Source organism: Schistocerca nitens, chromosome 1 (assembly GCF_023898315.1).
Source record: "Schistocerca nitens isolate TAMUIC-IGC-003100 chromosome 1, iqSchNite1.1, whole genome shotgun sequence".
In the NCBI taxonomy this organism is placed as follows: domain Eukaryota; kingdom Metazoa; phylum Arthropoda; class Insecta; order Orthoptera; family Acrididae; genus Schistocerca; species Schistocerca nitens.
In genome coordinates, this window is record NC_064614.1 from 409,985,871 (window position 1) to 410,012,305 (window position 26,435).

The 26,435-nt window shown below is 38.1% G+C and overlaps 1 protein-coding gene across 1 annotated transcript in view; it reads right to left on the bottom strand.

The window, feature by feature from the left end:
- Positions 1-23,421, bottom strand: part of LOC126235859 (protein lin-37 homolog) — a 44,456-nt gene extending 21,035 nt beyond the window's left edge. The window contains exons 1-2 of the mRNA XM_049944748.1: positions 23,224-23,421; positions 22,314-22,467 (exon numbers count right to left, since the gene is read on the bottom strand). Of these exons, the coding sequence (XP_049800705.1) occupies positions 22,314-22,467; positions 23,224-23,245 (176 nt within the window). The 5' untranslated portion in view covers positions 23,246-23,421. The remainder of the gene's footprint in view (positions 1-22,313; positions 22,468-23,223) is intronic.
- Positions 23,422-26,435: the final 3,014 nt, after the last annotated feature.

A 26,435-nucleotide genomic window follows, 5' to 3' on the forward strand; every position in this document is an offset into this window, starting at 1 on the left:
ACGTAGTTTCAGTCTGCAAGTCTAAAAGAGTCCTAAAACAGTGATCTACCTTGGTAACATTGTTAACTGGCTTTTTGTAATGATTTATCTGTATTATCCAGACACAGATAAGAAATATGCAATTAAAAAAGGAATAAAGGAAACAATTCACTGAAAGGCAGAAGTGCTGTGTCATCGACAGGTACACAAACGAAAGGTACAGAGCTTGGCTAGCTTTTGGAATGCACTTCCTTTTTCTAGCTGTAGAAAAACATGCCTGTCTCCCTAAACTGTGTTTACACATCTGCCAGCTCTTTACTAGCCCAGGATGAGCCTACTGCAGTGTGTGTGTGTGTGTGTGTGGAATGGGGTGAATACAGCCTCGCCACCCGTGGTTAGATGCATCTGCAGACAGGCAATACCCTCCACACTTACACACACACACACACACACACACACACACACACACACACAAACCTGATCCTCACATCCATAACAAGAACCAACCACAAAAAAGTGCCCCCCCCCCCCCTTGTCACTCAATACCACCCCGGACTGGAATGACTGAACAATGTCTTTCATCAGGGCTTTAATTATCTATCATGATGTCCTGAAAAGAGTGACATCCTACTCAAGATACTTCCAACCCCTCCAAAAGTAGTGTTCCACCATCCACCCGCCCTCCACAACATCCTTGTCCATCCATATGCCACTCCCACCCCTCATCCCCTGCCACGGGGGACCAATCTGTGAAAAAGCCAGATGCAAGACCTGGCCAGTTCACCCACCCAGCACCATTTACCCCAGTCCTGTCACAGACTTATCCAACCCATTACAGGCCGAGCCACCTGTGAAAGCAGCCACGTCATATACCAGCTCTACTGCAGCCACTGCACCTCCCCATAGTACACTCACCAAGGGCCAGTAAAGAGCTGGCAGTCAAGTGAGCACAATGTAGGGAGACAGGCACATGCATGTGAGTAAGTGTATGGGTGTTTGTGTGCACGTTTTTCCTACAGCTAGAAAAAGGAAATACATTCCAAAAGCTAGCCAAGCTCTGCCCCATTTGTTTGTGTACATATTGATCACACAGTGCTTCTGTCTTTTGGCGAGTCACCTCCTTTATTCCTAAATAATTCGTAATTTTCAACCAGAACTTTCTGTGCAATTAAGAAAGTGTTGTCATCAACAGAAAGGCCACATGCAGTGTTCCCTTACTACTACTACATTGGTGCATGTCCAAGTTGGAAAAATATATTAATTTAAATAGCAAAAAACTCTTTTAAGAGCTGAGTGGAGAGGTCTTAATTACTGCCTAATGAGGATTAAGGAAACCAGCCAGATGAGATCCCAATGTCCAGTTCAGATGTTCACACCATACAACTAGTAAGTCAATTACATGTTCCGTAGATAATTTGAACGATTCTTTTATCAAAATGATGTGGGACAAGTCAGTTTACAGGATATGTGTGATTAGTGTTGACATGAAGGAAATTGTTTTGGCTCTAGTCATGAAACTACATTTAAAAATTATTTTTTCTGGCTAGCAGTTTTAAATAAAAATCCATCCATGAAATTGAAGGGATTGTCCTTGAGAAACAGTTTTAGGCTGGATGACTACTACTCATTTATCTTTTTTACTGGAAATAAATACTGGAAATAAATACAACAGACTGCCCACCAATTCGCACCACAGACAGCGTGATGAGAAAGATACTGTAACCTCAACAATAAATTACACCTTTTAGGTACGTTATCGTATGGTTGTCTTTCTAGGGTTAATACACAACATTAGGTGTTTATTCGAAACACAAAAATGAATTAAACTTATTAAAAACAACAAAAATAAATGTTTATAAGGAAATTACATGCAGTTTTGTATATTTCTTAAAATTTCTACAATACTGCAACCTTACTCATGAAATACCTAACACAAGTTACACAGGTCAATCTTTATTTAAAAATATTTGGTAACTGTCATCTGACAAACATTTTTCTTCTTCACTGCTGCTACATTATGAATTCGTTTTAATTGTAGCATATTCATGGTATCCCGCACTGTTTTCTGAGCCGTTTGGGAGTATGCGTGCGGAACGATTTGAAGTGGAATGATCATATAAAATTAATTGTTGGTAAGGCGGGTGCCAGGTTGAGATTCATTGGGAGAGTGCTTAGAAAATGTAGTCCATCAACAAAGGAGGTGGCTTACAAAACACTCGTTCGACCTATACTTGAGTATTGCTCATCAGTGTGGGATCCGTACCAGATCGGGTTGACGGAGGAGATAGAGAAGATCCAAAGAAGAGCGGCGCGTTTCGTCACAGGATTATTTGGTAACCGTGATAGCGTTACGGAGATGTTTAGCAAACTCAAGTGGCAGACTCTGGAAGAGAGGCGCTCTGCATCGCGGTGTAGCTTGCTCGCCAGGTTTCGAGAGGGTGCGTTTCTGGATGAGGTATCGAGTATATTGCTTCCCCCTACTTATACCTCCCGAGGAGATCACAAATGTAAAATTAGAGAGATTAGAGCGCGCACGGAGGCTTTCAGACAGTCGTTCTTCCCGCGAACCATACACGACTGGAACAGGAAAGGGAGGTAATGACAGTGGCACATGAAGTGCCCTCCGCCACACACCGTTGGGTGGCTTACGGAGTATGAATGTAGATGTAGATGTAGATGAAAGCCATTTCCAGACCTTGAAATGCTTCCACGCGAGGTGGTCCTGCATCATTTTTCACATCCACGCTTTCTTTTGTTTCATCTTCTTGCATTTCCTGCTGTTCGTTTGTGTGCAATATGTTTTCAACAATTTTGTCATTCAACATGATCTGAAAACCTTCATCATTACTGTCACAAGTGAGCCACTTTATCCTATCAACGGAGCCATGTTCCTGGCATATTTTATGTTTGTCATTAGTTCACTTAAATCCTCCACACAGAATCATCCAAACCGGTTACTGAATTTTCATCCCTCTGTTTCTATATTCTGATCCAAATTTTTTTCAAAGTCTTCCTTTCAATCAAATCCAATACAAGGACAACCAAGTAACAACACTCCATTAAATTCATTTGCTTGATAAAAAAAATGACTTATGTTACCTTCAACACCAGAGAACAATCTACGTAAAGTTGTTTTAATATTTCCGTAACACTTTGATACATTGGTTATAGTAGGGATTACATTAGAAGGCAAAAATTTTATTGTAAATATACAATTTCCTCTCTAACAGTTCAGTTGTAAAATGGGTTGGTGCATTATGCAGTAAAAGTTTTCTCTGTTTACCAATTTCATTTATTTATTTTATTTTAATTTTTTACTTCATGGATACAAATGTTGTCATACCAGTCAATGAATATTTTGGCTGTCATCCATGCATTTTTTTGTATATATATATGAATTAAGGGAACTCTGATACTTCTGAAGCATCTAGGGTTTTTAGGTTTTCCAATGAGGAGCAAAGGCATTTTATGGGTCCTGGTAGCATTTGACAAAACTAATACTGTTACTTGCTCTTTACTAGTTTTATATATCCTGGAGCTGAACTCTCTCACCAAGAGTCTAAAGATCTTGATGGTAATGATTTCTGATTTCATCCAGTTTCATCAGCTTAATAAACAAAGTCCCCAAGCCATACTCATTTTTGTTCAATTCTTTTTTAAAACCAAAAAAAGAATTTTCTTGCATCTACATTAGTTGACTTTTTTTCCACTTTGCATTTCCAATTTGTGAATTTCATGAGATTTAAATCTCTGTATTACCATTTACTACTTCTCTCAACTGATTCATTACAAGCTAATATTTCATTTAAATGTAATGCCTTTTCACCATGCCCTGTAGATTGTTTTTGTAAAAAGCAACAAAACAAATTAATGTCTCTTCATTTTTTGATTTCTTCATGACTTTTTGTTGTTAACCTCTCCCTTCACTATCAAGTTTGCAGGTGTAATTATCGTAGAAGTACCTTCACCGTACTTAATGTTATTGAATCAATAATTTTTATTTTATCTTTATGCAATAACACAACTCTCTTGCACTTTGACATTCTTAAGCACAGCTACAACACAGCAGTGGAGTGAATGGCAACTGTCTAAATCAAGGGCAGGCACAAACTGGACTATAAACATATATACTCGTGGTTGACAATCCACATAATTTCTGAGTCTATATAACCGCGGTCCAGATAATTAAGTATTCACTGTGCATAAAATAGTGGACTGATGCATGGAGCACACTAACACACAATAGAAAACGGCATTCACCCTGTAACTCTTTTTCCAGCAACAGTACACACATTCACACACTCAACCGCCCAGACACCCAAATGCACACTTCCGTGATTACAGGAGTGTGCCTTTGGGAGTCTGTGTGATTGTGTGTGTGAATGTATGTATTATTGCTATAAAAAGAGTTAGTGCTCAAAAGCTAGTGTGAATACTGTATACAGTTCCCGATACTTGTTATTTAGGAACAATAAACTGCACAACTTCAGGATCTGGAGATAGGTTAGTGAAGCTGGACGATGAGTTAAATATTACCAAGTGGGATTTAGTACGGCTACCAGAATTTTTCCACAACAGAATTCAAATTACTGCATATGTTTTGCTACAAAGGAGTAGACCAAGGGGAAGGGGGAAGGGAGAGGGGGATTCAGGTGTTGCCATTATTGTAAATAAAAAAATTAAAACAATATTAAAGGTATTGAAGGACTCTCAGGCAATTAGTGAGATTTCTTTTGAAATCAAACAAAAGATATTCAACAGAAATTTTCTTTGAAGTCTTCGCACCAATGGTAATACATTATTCAAAAAATCTATTACATTCATCATGGCACACATGAAGTCTTGCACCAAATATGGAATTCAATAGAAATAACTATGACATCAATCAAGGGAACAGTAGTTGTTATAACTAAAAAGAGGGAGAAACATAACTGGAAGAAGATTACAACATTTACTTTACTGTTTGGCCTAAAGAAATGGCCATTTGTAGTAATTTTTTAGGGAAAGTGTATAAGGCTGAGAAATGAAATTGCTTCAGCTTCTTTTTAAATGCAACAGGGCAGATTTCACTTTGTGTAGAGTACGTGGTAGCATTTTCCATAATTGGACAGCAGTAACATAGGAGTTTGCAAATGTTCTTGTTTTTGGATGTGCACTTCTCAGATAGCTTGCGTATGATTATTAAGATATAACAGGTACTTGATCTCTCATGAGGTATCCTATGGCACACATAAACAAAGCATTTGGTAGTCATGCAAATTCTATGATCTGCATCGTAATATATGGGCAAATGACACACTGACACTGTCAAATCTACAGATGTTGAAGATGTAGCCCACACAGGCACTAGGGTTAGTTTTAACTGCCTAGAATTTTTATTGCTTGTGCTGTGTTCGATTACATCACGGCAGTGTAGGTTTGCCAGAATAAGATACTGCAGAAGTTTATGTTTCTCATCCTGCAGAAATATGTTCCAAAACTTCTAAAGGGTACAGAGATAAGCCAGAGTCTTTCTGCGTGTGGTGACAGTATTTTCTGCCCAGTTGAGATTATCATCCAAAAATATACCTAAATTCTTCATAGTTTTCTGATATAGTATTGGGATACCATCAAGAAAAACAGAAGACAATTTTTTGTGAAATTCAGAATTAATTAATTTTTAATATTATACTAAAATTACTTGGAACTCTATCACATTTTCTTTAAGTCCCAGGTTGTGCACCCATCAGATCATTATTTGAGAGAAAGAGAAAGAAAGAGAGAGAGAGAGAGAGAGAGAGAGAGAGAGAGAGAGAGAGAGTTATTCTTTTGGGCAGTGGTTGTACTGATTTCTTCAAGTCCGGCACCTAAGTTGGGTTGGGTTGGATTGATTTGATGGAAGAGACCAAACAGCGAGGTCATCAGTCTAATCTGGTTAGGGAAGGAGGGGGAAGGAACACGGCCATTCCCTTTCAAAGGAACCATCCTGGCATTTGCCTAAAGCAATTTAGGGAAATCATGGAAAACCTAACTCTGGTTGGCCGGACACGGGATTGAACTGTCATCCTCCCAAACGCGGGTCCAGTGTGCTAACCACTGCGCCACCTCATTTGGTGGCACCTAAGTAAAGCTGGAGGCTGTTGGCACAGAAATGTGTGAAGAGAACAGAACTGCTGAGTCTAGTAGCATCTAGTGGCCTCATGGGGTCTATGGCATGTCTGAGGCAATAAATTACCTTAATTAGTGGCATGTATGTGTTACTGTGTTTATGAAAAGCAGAATGATGTGATTCATATATGTTGAGCTTGCATTCAGTCAATTGATTGTGAACACTATATTCCAGGACTATAAACTCGGCAAATAAAATATTAATTGGCCTTAATCATTGGGGTAGGCTACAATTCTGTTACCTTCCTTCTCAAACACTGTTTCTCTTTCATGTCCTCTCACTCACATAACTGCCATATGGTTTCTGTATGAGTTCTAAATATTCTTTGCTACCTGTATTTTATTTCTGCTATCTTCAGGATTTTGAAAGGCGTATTCCAGATTTACAGACATCTACATCTGTTATAAATCTAATAATGTATGGAAACTTCTAGTTAAGAATTGTGATGTACTTAGGAATAAAGGAGACAACTCACTGAAAGGCAGAACTGCTGCATCATCGATAGATACACAACCAAAAGGTATAAAGCTTGGATAGCTTTCAGAATGCCCTTCCTTTTTCAAACTTGCAGCGAACACACACATGTTTGTCTCCCTATACTGTGATCAGTCGACTGACAGCTCTTTCCTGGCCCACGGTGAGTGTACTGGGGTGAAGTGGGGATATGGGGTGGGGTGAGGGAAGGTTGGTGAGAGGCAGGAAGCAGGGAGGGTGTTGGGGAGGAAGTGTCTATTGACTCATGGGAGAGGGGGGAGCCATCAGTGGGCTAGCTATGGGTGCAGGTAGATGGGGCAGGTGGCAGATGGCTGGGTATGCGATTTAATAGACTAGGGCATGAGACAACAGCACAAAACTAGCTGATGATGACTATGATGATTTGAGATGAGGGGCACTTGACATCATGGTCATCAGTACCCTGACGAAAAGTCAGTAAGCTAATCTCATGGATGGAGACGAATGGTGTCCCCACATGCGGAGCAGTTTATAATGTATTAAAGTCTACCTCCCTTCCCCACCAATTTATGGACAAGACCTGACAGTTCACAAAATTTCACCACCTATGGAACACTGGAATCAGTATCTGCGAGGATGGTGGGCAGATCTTCAGTGAGACTGAGGACTGCCCAAATATCAGTATACAGAACACATGTTGCCACATATGCTGAACTGAAAGTGGCATGCCACAAACTTCACAGTGTGTTGGATCTTCCTGCTGGTGGAGGTAGCCATGTGTCCGATGTGCAGTCTGGTAAGCAGAACCTCCTTCCAGCAGTGAGGCTGACATGAAGTCCGCCCTGCCTTTGTGGTTGATTTGAGTCGCCGCAGTTTGTTTTCTGTCACCTGCAACCATTCAGTGTCCCACTGACACATGCTGCATCTGTCAGAAAATGAAATGATGGCATGCAATAGGATGGAACATTGCTGGACAGCACCAACCCGACATGCTTCCTTGGCCGCTTTGTTGTCCGTGTTGTTGCCCTGTATCCTGATGTGGTCAGGTATCCCGCAAAAGATCACCTCCTTGCCAAGGTGTTGGAGCCGCTATAAGGAGTCATGGATGAGCTGAATCAGCCCATCTACTGGATATATTTAATGAAGTGCTCACGATGCGCTAAGTGAGTCAGAACAGACGAGAAATCTTGTACAGTGATGTCTGTGAACCCTCTCCAGTGTCATCAGAATGCCATATAATTGTGCAGCATAATTTATAAATTGTTCTGGAAGACACACTTTAAATACCCTATTAGGGAAAATAGCAGAACAACCGAGGACATTCTCTTGCTGGGATCCATCTGTATAAACAATGTTAAAGTTGTGGTATGTACTTAAAATGGACGAAAACAAAGTAGTAAAAATATAATCTGGAATAAAAGTTTTCTAGTTGTATGGAAGTGCACAATGAAAGAGGTTTAAAATAATTTTTTATTAAACTACAATGAGGAAGACATTTTGAGATGTGAGTCATTTTCAAATACTGACATCAGTAGGAAAGATGGGTTAACAGTTCGTAACCACTATAACTGGTTTATTTATGAATCAGTTTTGTTCAGTGGAGTGTCATTGGAAAGATTAAAGGATTGAATATCATTTCTCCAATTTTTTTGTCAAAATCACAAGTTTTACCATCTTTATGTTTGACATGAAAGTTTTCTGAGTATTGTATTGCGTCACAACATAAAAAACTATACTGGAGAAACAACCATTTCAGCCATGGTTAGTGGCCTTCTTCTGGTTCTACTCAGCCCAGAAGAGAAGGCCACTGTAATTGTTGCCAAAACGTGGTTTCTCCAGTATAGTTTTTTACATTATTACACAGTACAATACTTGGAAAACTTTTATGTCAAATGGCTCTGGCCGTGGAAGCCTGTGCAACTGTCTTTATTTTTGTTTCACATAATTCCTATTATCATGTCTGTCAACATAAAAGAATTTACATATTTAGTGACTTAAAACTGAAAGAACATAAATAAAAATATATTTGTGCCAATTCTCTGGTGCGTTGCTTATCCGGCACCATCGATAGCAACTTGTATTTCTGTTTCCGTCTGGTTCGGCCTGCACAGGTGCTGAGGCGGCTGCTGCCCTCTGGAGTGTTTTTTGCGGGGGGCCGTGTGCGCTCGGCTCGGCAGTTGGATTCGCACCAAGCTGGTGGTATTTTGCCTTCTGCCCCGGCGCGGAGGTGTGGTCTCATTGTTGGCGGGCCTCGTTGATTTGGACGTTGGGCAGTGTGGCATGTTGATGATGTGGTGTAGTGGACAACTGATGGATCACCACACGCGATCGCTCGAGGTTCTCCGCCTCTGAAGAGGGTGCCACGATATCGCTTGGGTTTCTGCACCCAGGAGTTGTAAGGACTGCAGGGCAGGCTTTCTGTGTGTTTGCTCCGTGCGGTCTGCATGGTGGGGTTCGTTTCACCTTACTTCAGCTGTTGTTTATATTTTCTGCGTGATTCCGTTTTAGCCGGAGTCTGGGTGTCGAGTTTTCTGCTGGTGTGTACCCGGCCGTTGCCCGGGGGTGGGGGGGGGGGTGGGGGGGGGCAGCCGTATCTGTTGGTGGGAATTATTTGGCAGTGTGTGTTTTGCGTGGACCCAGTGTGCTCATGCGCCCTGATTCTGAGTTGAAATTACTGTGGTCAGGCTGGCTCGGTTGCTGGAGTGTGTGTTATTGGTTTTCTGGCTTGCTGGGGACAGCGCGCGCACCTGTTCTGTTTTGTGATGTGGCAGCAGTCTGATATTTTTGTGTGTGCTTGTTAAGTTGCTAGCAATTGCTTTTAGCCTTGTGCTTACTTATTTTTATTTAAATTGCTGGGCATTGTCATTTGTCTGTTCTTTTAGCTTTATTTATTTGTAGTGTCAACTAAGCTTAAGACGATGTCCAAGGTGCTAGCAATTGATTTTAGCCTCGTGTGTACTTAATCCTATTTAAATTCTTGGGCATTGGCATTTGCTTGTTCTTTTACTCTTATTTATTTGTTGTGCCAGTTAGCCCTAAAATGATGTCAGACCTTGGTATCTGTCAACCTTATTTTGGCTACTAGCGCTCAGGTGCAACATTGCCGGGCCTATCCCAGATTTATCATTAATTGAGAGCCTTTTATACTGTATTTTTAGTAGTAGATTTGTCAAGTGCACTTGCGTATGGTATTTATTGTGTCCCCCCCTCCCCCCTTCTTCCTTCTTCGTGTAAACTGATTTTGGAAAGATTGCTAGGTGGCCTGTGTTATTGACTATGTAAGTTTGCCTGCTGCTGTAGTCGTAACATGTTTTGACCGGCAAGCGGCCCATGTTGGCGAGAGTTTGAATGTGTTTTGCGCTGTTGATGTTGGGCTTTGCCATACATATATTTAGTCATGTACGTGTTGTTGTGTTAAGGATTTTAGGGCATTTTTAATTGAGATACCTGTTGGAAATTTTATCACTCTTTTAAAGAAGGTATAGGAAGGAGTAACTTCAACTGAAAATTTAATTGTAAATTATACATTTGTGCTTCACATTTAAAAATTTAACTGTATTAGGTGAAAGTATGTAGTTTAATGCACAATGATTATTTGTTAATGTATCAAATTGTAAAGAGTTTTGAAGTTTCTCTGTTTACCGGTGGTATGTAACATTTTTATTACCTCATATTGTAAGCAGCTTGATTGGTTGTGTCACTGTAATTTGTAAGCCACAGTGTAATTTATTACAATTAATTAATTGTTTTGGGGAAATAAACCCTGAATTGTATGTCCCCTTTTCATTAACCGAATCACATCCAAATCGTCCCCTCAATATTCATTTCATTTTGTGACTCAAAATAGTGCACAACAAATGATCTTCAATTAACATAAAATACATTCACAGCATTGTAAATAATGTTCATTCTTTTAAGCAAGTCATCAATGAAGAATACTGTGTCTGATAGGAAAGTATATGCTTGTGCTGGGAGCAGGCAAAAATCATTAAAATGTTTTCATAAGGGATCCAGTAAACATCTGCACGAAATGGCTATGAATAAATTGAGGAAAGTCCACTTGGTGTCATGAATTTGACCTTTCCATCTTTATGTTCTTCAATGATTTCCAGAATTTTTTCAAGCCACTACTAGTACTGTTGATAGGTGCAATGAACATTTATTCTTTAACAGTGATAGAGGCCATGTTTTCAAACCCAAGATCAACTTGTACGAATTTAGAAGGTGACGATACAGGCTTTATCAGTGACCTACTTTCATTCAATAGATTGAAAAAATGACTAACTCTTGTCCCAGGAATGGTAGAACCAGTCTCACATATCATTTCCGTAACATGTTTGAGAATTTTGTTATCTCCTCTGTCACAACATACAATGTTTTTATTCTTGGAACATGAGTCTTGGGAAATGTAAACAGATCTTTTGATCTTGCTTGTGATGCTACATATTTAAAAAGTTCTTAAAGTTCTTATATTGTGCAGAACTGAGATCACTGAAGTAAATACAATGTTGGATTTGCGGTATTAGTTCAAGTGGGGACTATATAGGTTAGAGCTATTTTCTAGGAAATATAGAATGTGTTTTTATAATGCTGCATACAATCACTTACACAACACAATGACACTGACTTAATGCATTTTATAATACACAACAAAGGATGAAGGGTTACCTGAATGTTATACCAGTGAAAGCTTTGTGCAGCATTCTGGAGCAAAATTCCCCCCCCCCCCCCCCAAAATCCACTGTAATTACACACGGAGTATCAGATGTTTTGTTGCTTGATTGTAAGTAGTGGCTGTGAGATTCTGATATGTAACTATGTTGTGTGAAGTTCGGAAGTTTATGGGTGAGATACACAACAAATTCATTGCCTGTTTTCATTAATGTGTCCAGTCTTGGACCCATTGGTTAAAAACAACTTTTTCATCATATTGTAAGGATTCCAGCTCCAACAAAAAAGTAAGCAGATCATATTCTTCAAGACACAAACAGTAATGCGGCATGCACTCCTCATTTCCCAGACTGCAAAGTTTTTTTTAAAAGCTCAGTGTATGGTCCCTTTACATGTGCGGCAAGCATCAATGGTTTTACATCTTGGTGATAAATGTACAGAAATGTTCTGAATCCCATGACTGTTTACAGTACCATGTTCCTTCAGACGAAGTTCCAAAAGCTTTGTAAAACCAATTTTATCAAACAGATTTTTTAAAGCTAGGTACAAATCTTTTGGATTAAGCAAGTGAGTCTTTTTGTCTTATACACACTTTTGCCACTTTCAGTCTTTTTTAGTTCCGGAGAATTGGCCTATATCATTGTGATAGTAAACTATAAAATGCGGAAGGTAAAATGGCCTTATGGCATAGTATGCAAAGCTTAGTATCTGAGATAAATATAAGAATTTTATCCTCCCTTACGATGATTTAGGAATCAACTTCACAGATTTCTTACGTAGAAGTGCATGTATGGTGTCAGCTGCTTTTGTATTGGGTGCTGCAGTTGGTGACTGATTGCGTGGTGAAGGTGGGAAGTGAACAAAGCAAGTAATGAGATGGATGATTACATAAGGTGGTGTAACCAAAGAGAAAATAGCATTCCATAAATGTACAAAACTGCGTGGTTCAATAGTGGAATACATTGTGCAGAATGTTATATAAAACAAAAAACTCCTTAAAACTGAAATACTCTTAGGATCCAGCATAGCAACCATCTCAAAAATTTGGACATTTGGAAAATATCCACAATGTTTTCAAAACAATCACTGGTCTACATTACACATCAGTCTGTTGCCACAGCCAATTTTCCTCCACTCACATTTGTTGGCTTCGCCAACTCACAACCAAACTGTTACACTTCAACCTAACCTAGACTTTGGGCTTCTCTACAGATCAGTCTGTTACTACAGCAAGATTTCCTTCTGTCACATTCATTGGCATTATCAACTCATAAACAAACTATAAGTTAACATTAGAATACCAAACAATATCCCAAGAAAACCTATAATACTCTGAAAACATATAATACAAGAAGTATGTTCAAAACCAATAACTAATTTTATAATCCAGAATAGCCAAATCAATAATGGTCAATCTCACACAATCTACATCGAAAACAAATCATCAATTTATGTTTTCTGCCAAAACAAGTCATTAGATTCAGTGATTCTCACTGGCTACTCTATACTTTAACCCGCTTGGCTGTCACCAAGGAAAATGCACTCCCAACATTAGTTTGCAATGGTCGAGCTGCTGAAATCATAAATGCACTTGATTTCTTAAGACTTTTTACCACGCCTATTAAAAGGGTCACAGCAAGTTGTTTGTCTTCAAATGTTCCCAAATAGAGACTTTGATGACAAGAATAAACAGTCAATATTTTCACAGGTACTTCTTAGCTTCAGAAACTGAATATTCAGCTTGATTCAGACTTGATGTGCCTATTAAGTCAATCTCCTTGCTATTACGGCTTTACTTGTGACACACTTGTACTGACACAAAAGTGACAGAACATCTGTTTTCCATGATGATTTCTACATCAAGTTGCTGAAAAGATCTGGATAATTTTACTTTTTCTGCCACAATCGCTCAATCAAAGATGTATTATGAAGAATCTGAAAGTGGGTAACAAGAAAGTGTTAATGACTAATTCATGTCATCTCTAACACTTATGATAGGGAACAAATAAGATTTTTACCTGTCACAGCAGGAAACTTCATGTAGCCTGCTGAAGCTAGTCTACTATTTTCGAATAACTTTTTTTTTATGTTGAAAAGTGTGACAATAGGCATTATGTGGAACAAAAATTAAGATGGTGAAACTTGTCATTTTCGGGGAGGGGGGATCCTGACATTTGCAAAATGAAATCTTTATAAATGACATTCATTACAGATTTGTAGTTATTTGTATGCAAAATTCCAGCATATTATACAATAGAATCTCGACTAACTGTCACTCTTGGGACCAGGCAGTGGTCGAAACACTAAAAATATTAGATAATCAGAGCAGATGAAACAAGTTATTTACAGTGCTCAAAACAGCATAATAAACTAAAATTACACAAAAAATTACACTTATAATAAAGAGCAAGGAAAACAGAAAGCTATATAAACCTAACATTATTTTAAAAAGCATAAAATGTTTTTCGGTTCACTTTCTTAAACCTTAACTTGGCAGCCGCATCACGTCATTTCTTTGCCCATGGCTATAGCACTTGGATGTTGTTCCCACTATTTGAGGGCAGTCTCAAACTCATACTCTGATGACACTGGCTGATCTTATTCTTCCTTTTCTTCATCATCTGACTACTCTTGCTCAACACTATACTACTGAAAAGCAAGATCCATGATCTGGTTGTCTTCAAGTTCTTCATTGTTAACAGCAGCAACAGGACCTTCTGCTACCCATTCCTCTACATCAGTATGCTGGATATCATTCCAAAGAGTTTGCAAATTGGCAAATAAAGTAGCAGCACCTGATTCGTTACATTCTGAAGTTCTTGCTCTGAGTTTACAACAGAACAAACTTTATTCTGTGATTTTTGTAGAGTGACTATGTAAACAGCATCTTTTATGTTGGAACTTTTCATTGCTTCAAAAATATCACAGACCACTGACGTACTTCCTCCTGTAACATCATTTTAACCACTTAATAACACCCCAGTCCTTTGGTTAGATTACTGAAATCATATGGGGGGCCAAAATCATAGCTTTCCTCTCACCTTGTTGAAGTTCAGACACTGAGGGTGGCTTGGGATGTTGGCCAGCTATAAAAATTCACGGGGTGGTAGGTTTTTTGATTTAAAGTATTTTTAAACAGCTGGAACAAATGCATCGAGACACTGTTCTTTCAACAAATAACCAATCACCGAAGTGATTTACTTAGCTTTGTAATGAATGGCAAGTCATGATATGTTTATGTTTTTGAATGCTCTTGGTTTCTTAGATTTGTCAATTAACAAATAATGGAAATTTATGGTCACCACTTAAATTGTTGCATGTTGCAATGGCCATGCCTGTCCTTTGCTAGTTGTGTGCCTGTGAATGTTTCATTCCTTGAGGCAAGAGTTTCTTGAAAGAGCATTTATACTTTAGTCCAGTGTCGTCACTGTTGTATAACTGATTAGCTACTAGGTTATTTTCTGAGACTTTTTTTTTTCTTCCCCAACACAAAGTTTTTCACCTGAAATAGCAACCTGCCTAATGTAGTGATGAAGCTAACCGTCCCCTTATGCCTTTCCCGACAAAACCAAACCCACACATTGTTATCTAAGAGCTCAAGTTTTGATTTTTTCAATATTTTCTATTTTTTAAAGCATTTTCACCAGGTACAGTTAGCAAAAACAAAAAAAAAAAGCTTCAAATCTTTTCGTTTCTTTTTCCAGTCTTTGACAGCTGTCTCCAACACCCATTTCTGAGACTAATTTACTAACTGATTTTAGAGGCTAATCTACTAACTGACTCACCTCTGTTAAGTCTTTGCAGAACACATAGTTTCTATTCGATTGTGGACACGTTTTCTTTTCTGATTTATAGACACTTCTAGTCTTTCAAAATTATATACACTTCTTAATCACAAATGAGCATGCATGAGAAGGGTGACTCAGATGGATACCTGTTGTAAAAGGGGTAAAATCTAACAATAACACTGGCACAGTCGGATGGTTGGACACATGGTTGGATAATCTGAGAAGTTGGTTAATCGAAAATTGAATAATTGAGGTACTACTGTACTTGATTCTCTCTCTTTATTATGACAGTAGCAAAAATCTTGAGATTGGTTTATAAATAAAAAAAGTTGTAGTCGTTACTAATTTACAAGCTATCTTGCCTCTCAATGTCAGTTGGTGAAAAAGGCCCACATTTCAAAATGGACTCCTAACATTAGTTTTGATCAAAAAATTGTGGAAAAAAGTTTTAACTCGCTTTCATTATGTATATTCTTACACCCAATGTTCACAAACAACTGTGATATAAGGGCAATGGGTCACTGAACAATTTCACATGAAACAAGCTTTGCAGAGCAAAATGTGTTGCACGAATCAGAGAGAAAGTAGAACCACATGGGGGTGAGGGCTTCTCTATTCTATAAACTGTTGCTATGCATGTTTCAAAAGTCCAAACAACAACATGATTTCCCTGTGAGTTACCTGAATGATGTCATGTTGAGTTGAGAAAACAAAATATTTAACAAAAATTTGTAGTACAACTTGTGTGATAGTATCCCTGTCAGTGGTAGCAGCATATTTAAAGCTGTGTGTGTGTGTGTGTGTGTGTGTGTGTGTGTGTGTGGGGTGGGGGGTGGGGGTTGGGATTCTAGGCTTAAGCTGCCCCCACCCCCAAAATGTGAAATTACATGTTTTTCTTGCACAAGTGCACACAATATCATACATAATATTACAGGTAGAAAACAAAGATAAACAACACTTCTTCTTCAGTACGTGAAGAAGCAGGTTGTGTGTTGCTACAATATGCCAACCACAGATTGTTTCCAAACGAATCTCTGCATAAAAGAGAATCACTGATGACTAGCTTGTTTGTATGTTGTGATTGGTTAATAGTAAATTGAGCTTAGAGCTTTTTATAAAGCATTAAAGCTCCTTTATTTAAACAAATGCTCTACTAAGGGCAGTTAGAATGGAAATTTTTTTTCCACATTTTCAGGTTTTTATCTCATTATAAAGCAATTTCCCAAATTATATATATTTTAAATATAATCTACACCGGTTGAAAATGTTAAAATTTTTACGTGCATCACTTCAAGATCTAATAAAATTCGTAATTTTTTTATATAGAATGCTGTGGATTGCTGTGTTATAAAGGTCATGTCCAGAAGAGGATGGGCATCAGGCTGAGGAAGTTGAAACAAAGTTTGAGAGACAAGAAACTTTCTGATGGTAAAATCGTAAAGAGGCAGGCTGACAGACAAAATGATTGATGAGCTACAGCAGTATTATGGGATGGCCATTAGAAATAATACTGAGGATTTGTTGAAAATGAAGCAGGCAGAATGGGCCACCTTCTTTCACAGACAGTCAACTGATGAAAAACCTTTACACCACCTTTGTCCTCCTTGACTTGATTCATGGTGCAATTACCGCAATGCCCAGTACTCAAACAGTTCATACAGCCATAAACATTCCATCCCAGCAGCAGTCATGGATATGATAAAACCTATTTACAGAGACCTGGCAAATCCTGAATTACTGGAGAAGTGTCTGCATGGTCTACTCAAAATCCCAATGAGTCGTTCAATAATCTTATATGGACTTGCTTACCATAAAATGTTTTTGTTGGAATGAAGACACTAAAGTAGGATTCAGTGATGCTGTTCTTGCTTTAATGATGGCAACATTAGTAGGTTGAAAGTACTACGGTATATGGAAATTAATCCTGGAGCAAACTGCATCAGAGAACTTGAATGGATGGATGAAGTTCGCATTGATAAAGCAGAGTATGCAGCACAACTGACCACTAAGGAGTCCAGAAAGAAGAAAAAACTTGGAAAAAGACCAAGAGGATAATATACAGTACGATGCAGGGTGCTTTTGAGTGACTAAAAAAAATAAACATATATTAAGTGAGTTACAGTCTTTTGAAACTTTAGAAGCTGTTCCTGAAAATTTACATTTTCTGTTTCATTTTCCCCTAAATCTTAGAAACCACTTCGAGTAGAGTATTCAAATTTTCAGGGAGTAATAACATACATATCCTGAGTCTACTGAACTAAAAGAAGAACATAATGTTACGTACAGGGTGTTCAAAAAGCCCCTCCGCAGTGCCTTATGATTGTTAGCCGCGTGTGCCATATGCTGCAGTGAATATATCAAACTGAATCTCAGTGAAATAAAAGTTATAACTTTATTGAATATTCGTTTCTACTTACAAATTTTCACATTAAATGTTGAAAGTGACCCCCGTTTTGAATACACAATTCAATTCGTCTAATCATATTTCCAAACACAAGCTGTAACATTTCTTCTGTAACAGAAGCAGTGAGAGTGGATATTGCAGTTTTCAATTTCAATTCATGGATGGATTTTGGATAGTTTTTATAGACAGTCGCTTTCGCTGCACTCCAGAAGAAAAAGTCAGGTGGTGTTAGGTCAGACGATCATGGAGGCCAAAGTTCCTGTGAAATTATGCGATCACCAAAAACATCAGCAAGCAGTGACATTGAAACCTGAGCTGTATGCATGGTTGCACCATCTTGTTGAAAATAACCGTTCAGTATTTCACATAACAAAAGTTCTCCTATGAATGGGTACAGAATATCACCGCAGTATCATTGTGTATTTATTGTTTCGTAGAAAAATATGGGACACACAATCTGACATCTAGAAATTGCAATCCAAACTCCTATTTTCACAGAATGAAGTGGTTCCTCATGAATACACAATGGATTTGTAGTACTCCACATATGAGAATTTTGAGAGTTCATGTACCCGGATAAATGAAACCACGCCTCATCAGTGAAAAATGTTTCGCTAAGAATATCTCTTCCGTTTTGTTGAACGAAATTTTTGAACCATTGACAATAATGCAGTCTCTTGCCATGATCAGTATTTTTCAGTTCTTGCACGACTGTCACTTTGTATGGGAAAAGTTCTAATTTTTTTCTTACAACAGCTGTGTGGGCCATTCTGACACTAATATCAATTTCCTGGGCGAGTTTTCTTACTGACTTGTTTGGACTCATGGACATTATATCAGAATTATCGAGTAGTTTATACTCGGACAAAACGCTAGGAGGACCACTTCTTGGTGCATCTGTCACTGAACCCATACTTCGAAATTTGTTAATCAAATCTCGCACAGTATCGCGATGTGGAAGTGTTGTCTCTGGGAAAACTGAATTAAATGTTTGACAAACTGAAACTGTGTATTTACAGCCAGCTTTGAACAACTGTTCAACTAAAAACACACATTCTTCAATGGTTAGCATTTTAACAATGACAAAAATGAAACAAACGAACAGAGGAGCTAATCTTAAACGCTCACATCAACAGGTAACGACACACACCAACAATACTACTGACGTTGGCTGAGATAAACGAAACAGTGGAATGTTAGGAGAGACCACTTGAAGTGAAGTAAGCCAGGGAGGCGAACTATCATATAGCACGCGCGGCTAACGATCATATGGCTTTGTGGAGAGACTTTTTGAACACCCTGTATAATTAGAATTATTTACGATAACACACAAAAAAAGTACACAAACTTTTAACCATGTAATTAAAAAATTGTATTTCCGAAAACAGTGGTTGAAATGCAATTATCACAGTTCAGTCAACTCAAATCATAATACAGTTTAATGTCCTGTAAAAGTTTCATGTCAATGGCTACAGTGGATCTTGAAACACAGGGAAGCCAAGTCACTAAATTTAACACTGTCGGACTAGGGCATTCCAACTCCCCTTAAATAGTAACATTACATGTTTCCAGATTTCTTTTAGTAATACATATCAGTTTAACTTCAGTGGTGAATTAGGGTCGACAGAAGTGTCTGACCCCACGCGTCGGCTTTGACCCGTGACGTAAGGGTGTTGTCGTGTGTGACGTCATGACGGCGCGGAGTTTGGTTTGAGTGTGGCTGTCTCCAGTTCTGTTTTATCTTATTTTATTTACTTTTCTGATCTGTTCGTTCTATCTCGTGAGATTTTTTCTTTTTTTTTAATTTAAAAACACTTATTACCTATTTTAATTATCTGTTTCCTCCAATTTCTGTTTTAGTTTATTATATTTATCTTTCTGATCTGTTCGTTCTATCCCGTGAGATTTTTTTTTTTTAAAGACAAAAAACACTAATCAGCTACTGAAGCATCTTTATCTTCTATGGGTTGCAGGGGTTACGACCCCTGGGGAGGTGGTTGGGTATTCATGCATAGCTGTCTTCACTTACACGTTGTAGCTACGCAAGGCGTCTAAATTTGTTTATATTTAGTTTGCCCCCCACCCAAAACACCCCATTTCCCGCACTTGTCCCGTTAGTGTCATTAGGCTTCTTGTGGAAAGTGTGTGTGTGTTTGTTTTTGTTTCTGCCATATTTGTGACGTCATGGGTCAAAGCAGACGGGCGGGATCGGACGCTTCCGTATTTCCGTGAATTAAATACAAAGTTTACAACCTCAGTCTCACCATATTACAGTAACCATAAATGAATGTCAATGGATACAGAAATAATGCGCACTACAGACATGGTGGAGACAATGTCAGAGCACGCAATGACCAGGAAATGTTCTAGTTTATTTCATACACGATTCTCTGCATACCAGATGTTAAATTACTGATATAAAAGTGTTGCGAATACCAATGTCAGCAAAGCTAGTATAGTGTAAACTTGATTCTGAGAGCTAAGACAATGCATCACAAAACAAAAAGTGGAGATATTTTAAACTACTTCTCCAAAACACCTTGACTACGAGAAACTCTGTCTTCTCAGGCCAGGAAAATGAATGATCCACCCCTGTTCCCACCTCTGCAGTTCTCAAACACTAGAAGTATCATTGCTAATTCACAATCACCTTTGCCAGACATTAAAAGAAAATCAACTTCTTTCACTGACACATCAAGCTTTGACACTCCATCACCAGGCTGTATGACACACATGATTAAATGCATTCAAATAACAAAAAAGATGAACACCACATCACGTAACATTTTCAAAGCCTTTTTGTGCCCAACACAATTTATAATTTTTCCCAAAATATTTTAGGCTAGTACTCTCTCCCAAAGAGGATGGGCCTTCTGTAAGAACTGTGCGTTTTTCATTAAGATAAGTTCAAGTTAAGGTAGTCATCAAAAAATGTTGGATCCCTGGTAACCTCTAAGTTTTCAAAGTGGAAACATGCTATTAAATTTTCAACATCCATGAGAGCAACATTTACTGTAAGGCTGCTGTAATCAATGGTGACAATTTTGTTCACATGATGGTGACCAAGACAAAAGATATAAAATATTGCCTGAACCATGGCTTGGTGGAGCAGGTGGAAAAAAAAATAAAATAAAATAAAAATAGAAACTGCACAGTATCTATCATGGCGGTGGAGATTCTTTGTCGACATCAAGAGATTACATTAAGGTGAAGTTGACAAACATGATGACGAGAACATGGGTAAGTTTCGCTCCATTCTAAAATGTCATGTGAAAGGTGACGAAATTGTACAAGCAAATTTGGAAGGAACTGGCAAATATGATAATTACATTTAGTGCCACAATCCAACATAAGAACATCAGTTGCATCAAGAAACTGCTTCTGTGAAGGATTTTTCAGCACAATAATGATGTCAAAGGTTTCACGGTTCCTGCAGATGAAAGTGGTGACTTTACTGGAATAGAGGAACTCTTTCCTCATGCTCATTATATTCCCCTGGCTCTAAAGAATGGAGAAAATTTCCTGCAAATTGTTCCAATGGTTGATGTGACTGGCAGATTAGCTGGGGTCTATAACTAAAAATTTTTGCTCCCCAAATCACGAAACTCATTACTATATTAAGTTACTATTTCTTAATCTAATTCTCTCAGCATCACCTTGTTTAATTTGACTACATTTCCTTCTTTTGTTTTTGTTGATGTTCATCTAATATCCTCCTTCCATGATGGTGTCTATTCTGTTCAACTGCTCTTCCAGGTCCTTCGCTGTCTCTGAAAGATTTACAATGTCATGGGAAAGCCTCAAAGTCTTTATCTCTTCTCTCTGAACTCTAAATCCGTCTTCAATTTTTTCATAAATGTCATTAGTCTTCTAATCAAATGTAAACCCAGTTAAAAAAAAAGTGTCCCCCCACCCAAAAAAAAAAAAAAACCACCAGAGAGAGAGAGAGAGAGAGAGAGAGAGAGAGAGAGAGAGAGAGAGAGAGGAGGAGGAGGAAAGAAAGAAAGAAAACTGTAAATATGACACTGATTTCTGTCAACAGCAGTATAAAAGTAGTAAAGTTCTTTGCATCAAAACCTAATTGCATCAGGAACTACTAAAAAAAGAAAACAGCAAGTAATATTTTAGCAAATGATACTGCAGAAATTGTAATGACATACTACCCTCTAAATATGTTTTCTCATCAAATTTATGGGAAGATGACGACATCGTTGCTGAAAAACAATTTGTAATTTCATTATAGTTCATCATTTCTTACTTATCATATCCCTCAGAAAAGCAAACTTTAATGTACTCCCAACTTTAGTGTATAAGACCTGTCAATATCTATGTGTAAAGATACAACACGTATCAACTGTACTGCATCATAATGGCTACTGAAAATAATAATATTAATAATAATAGCACACCATGTAATTTTTCTTGATTACGGAATGATTTTATAGTTATCACACAGAAATGACTATATATTTATTTTAGATAGGCCAATAACAAAGAAATGTACAAGAACATGCAATAATTGGATAAAGACCATGACATTATTACAGTACTATACTGTAAACATGCTTATTTGTTTCATTAAAAAAAATCAAGAAAAATACAGACTTCCTGAAACTAATTCATTTCATTTACAAGTTCTTTTTCTCTAAATCATAAACTGCAATGTGTGGTGCAGTACAACTCTGCATTATAAATGAAAATATGATGGTCTATTTGTATTAAAATATATGTCTATATGTTTTTAGTCTGTAAATGTAACTTAACATGAGGAGCAGATACTTTACCTTGTATACTGCTCCATGGCTTACTTGGGAGAATCAGTTAGCCTCTTACGTCTGATTGTGTAGACTGCTTTTACATGTTTACTCACACTGTTGGTTTCTTGACTGGGACACTGACTCGAGCAAAGGAGTCTGACTGAATTCCTTCATCCTGGCTTGATACTGAAGACTCGTCACTATGTTCTAAAACTTCCTGCAGGGCTCCCTTGAGACGATCTCGTGCATTTAGCACATCTTCACCACCTATAAAATATAAAACTCAAGTGTCAAGCACTTTAGAGAAATCAATATACCACCAAAGTTGTGATTATTCAAGTAAGGTGTTGATAAAAACAAGAACATCAGTGTGGAAGATAAGAAAATATTTGTAAATACAAACTTTAAATTTATTTCATCAGTTATAATTTTCAAATTAGACACTGGAGGCGAATATAAACAAAAAATCGTCAGACAACGTTGAACTGAAAAGATAATAAATCACATCACTTAACAACAATAGTTGCACTCAACAGTTTCACTTCTTTACAATAACTGGGAAATATATAAGGCGGAAGCACTGGATTTCCTTATTGGGAAATTCCCATAATAGGCTTTCTGCAAACTGAATAGTCCCTCTCTCCACATCTTTCGTTGAAGATTCTGTCCCGACCATTCAAACACTACATGTATAGCAATGCACATGCAGTACAATATAGCACAAATTGTATTTTTAAATAACTTTCCATTTTATACATTTTCGCAAACATTGTCAAGCGAACATCCACTTGAATGCAATAACTAAGTGATTAAGTTATTAGAAACTAAGGACAGGCGGATTTTTTGTAGAATTACCGCGTGCTTGGTCTGCATAGCACCAATCATACGGATAAGTCCCGATATTTAGCTTATACCAAGCATGCTACAACAGCTTATCATACTAAACTATTACGGAAGATTTCAAGCTACACAAATGTTTTCATAGATACATCGACGATATAATTGCACTATCAAATAACGTACCAACACGCACTCGTCGCTTCATTATAACACTATTTCCACCTAGCTTCGGGTTGCGGCAGCTCTACTTTCGCCGTCAATATTTTGAATTTGCAACAGTGCCCTCTGCTGGTTTGCTGCGTAAGTGCGTTTATTATTCTTTATAAACATCTGCACACCGCGTGTTTTGAACGTGTCTCTATTTTGATTGAATTTGTAAGAGAGCCCTCTGGTGGCTAGCTGCGTATATTACCCTTTATAAACACCTGCACACCGCGTGTTTTGAACATGTCCCACAGTGTATGAAAACGAGCAACAACGGGTGATGCCTGAGGAGAAAGTAAATCCAAATTCCAAAATAAAGTATTCACAAACAAGAATATTATAGTGCCTCCATAATTTGTTTTGTACCGATTCTTGGCAGCCTTATGCCAGGCGAGACGTGCGATTTGTTGTGCTCTTGATCTTTAATTTGTCATAACTCATAACAATTAGTTTAGTACAAATTACTCTTTAATATATGTATTAATGCGTTTTTAAACTTACTATTAAATGTGTGACTTTTCGTTACGTATTATCGTCAGTTGCTGCGGAAATTGAAGCTGCATGTAATATTGTTTGGGTAAGACTCAGTATCAAGTCAGGGCAAAACAGTATAATACAGGTCTTCTGTCTATCAACAGACTCATCTCCTGATGTAACGGAAAACTTAAAAGGAAACCTCAGTTCGCTCGTACATAAATTCCCTAACGATATTGTAACCATTAGAGGAGACTTTAATCATCCAAGATTCACTCGGGGTAATGTGTCGTGGGTGTGACAAGACAAGCCGTGAAACGTTACTAAATGCCTTCTTTGGAATCTATCTAGAATATTTCAGAACCCCACTCGTGATGGAAATATATGAGATGTAATGGCAACAAACACACCTGATCTGTTCGAGGAAGTCCCCACCGAAACTGGGATCAGTGACCAGACGAAGTGATAGCAATAATAAATACCAAAACACAAAGGGCAACTACAACAAACAGAAAGGTTTTTATGTTCAGCAAAACTGACAGAGAAACATTAATGTCATATCTCACTGAGGCACTTGAAACTCGTAGCTCAGGACAGGAGCAAGTAGGGCAACTATGGCTCAAGTTTAAAAGAATATTTGACCATGCACTGGATAGATATGTACCCAGTAAGACATTTCGTAATGGGAAAGATCCTCCATGATATACAATCAGTGTAAAAAAAAATATAAAGATACGGAGACCACTGCATAACTAAGGTATAAACCGAAGTAAAGGGCTATAGACAGATACTGAATGAAACGCATTTGGCAGTCAAGAGAGCAATCCATCTAGTCTTCAGTGACTATCGTAGCAGAGTGTTGTCAAACGATGTTTCGCAGAACCCAAAGAAATTCTGGTCATATGTTAAGGTTGTTAGGGACAACAAAGTTAGTGTCCAGTCACTCATGAATGAGGCAGGAACTGAAATTGAGAGTAGCAAACTAAAATCAAAAATGCTTTTCAAATGTTCCTTTACAAAGGAAAACCCGAGGAGTATGGCCCCAATTTAATTCTCGTGCCACCGAAAAGATATGTGAAACAGATATGAGAATCAGTGGCGCTGAGAAACAGTTGAAATCGTTGAAACTGAACAAAGCCCCAGGGCCCGATGGAATCCCTACCAGATTCTACACATTATTGCGACTGAGTTGGAACCTCTGTAAACTATAAGCTATCTTAGATCCCTCGACTAAAAAGCTGGGCCCAATAGTTGAAAGAAAACAGGTCGCACATGTCTATAAGAAGGGTAGCAAAAGTGATCCACTAAACTGCTACCCAATACCCTTGACATCGATTTGTTGTAGTCAGGTATGGATAAGGTTTCAAAGTGGTGCAATGATCACGAACTTGCTTTAAATGTTCAAAAATGTAAAACTGTGAACTTCACAAAATGAAGAACTGTAGTATTCTATGAATATAATCTTACTGAGTCACATTTGAAATGTGTAAACTCATACAAATTCTTGGGTGTAACACTTAATAGTACTATGAAGTGGAACCATCACAGTCTCAGTGGTGGGTAAAGCAGGTAACAGACTTCGGTTTATAGGTACAATAATAGGGAAATATAATTAGTCTACAAAGGAGATTACTTTAAAGTCGTGCGACCCAGGTTAGAAATTGCTGAAGTATGTAGGACCCATACCAAACAGGACTTGCCGGGTAATTACACATATACAGAGAAGGGCAGCGCGAATGGTCATCGGTTTGTTTGAGCTACAGAAGAGCGTCACTGAGATGTTGAAACAACGAAGCTGGCGTACTCTTGAAGATAGACGAAAACCATCCTGCAAAAGACTACTGACAAAGTTTCAAGAACTGGCTTTAAATGATGACTCTAGGAATATACTACAACCCTTACATATCGCTCTAATAGGGATGGTGAAGATAACAGCAGATTAATTAAAGCACATACAGATGCATTTAAACAATCTTTTTGCCGTGCTCCATATGTGAATGGAACGGAAAAAAGCCCTAATAACTGTTACAGCTTGACATTCCGTCTGCCATGCACTTCTCAATGGTTCTCCGAGTATAGAAGCAGATGTAGATAGATGTTGGCAGAAGAAGTGCTTTATTTGGTGTTGCACATTTTCGCGATTTTGACTGAGATAAACTAACGCTGCAGTGGTCATCCTCGGCACGTTAGTGTAGAAGTTATCAAGGAATCAGCTAAGTAAAAGTCCGTGCCATGTGCATGTTTATTTACATGTAAAAACCGGCTTGGGAATTTTTCTGTTTGTGAGATCATACGTGCCACATTCGTGCGTCGATTTGAAATTCTTGATTCGCTTATTTTACTGATCGTGTCGCTCCTGCATAATATTTCATTGATTGTATCGATCCTCGTTTGTATTGTGAAATTTCGAACATCTGCGACGAAGCACTGTTACCGCCCGCTACTGATATGTTCCCACCCTCCCCTCTTCGGTCGGGCGTACTAATCAGCAAATATCTCGGAGTTAACCACGTGGGCCGCTGTAGCGCTAGTAGTGTGCAGTAAATCCATAGTAAACCCGAACGGGACAAATATCAGAAACAACAATACAAATGGAGCGAACATTGTGCTTCGTTGTTTCTCTCTCTTAGATTTGCGAGAGTATATTTTGAGATGCGATTACGGAATTACGGTAGATTTATTTCATTATAAGGAGGTATGTAACCATAGTAATTTAT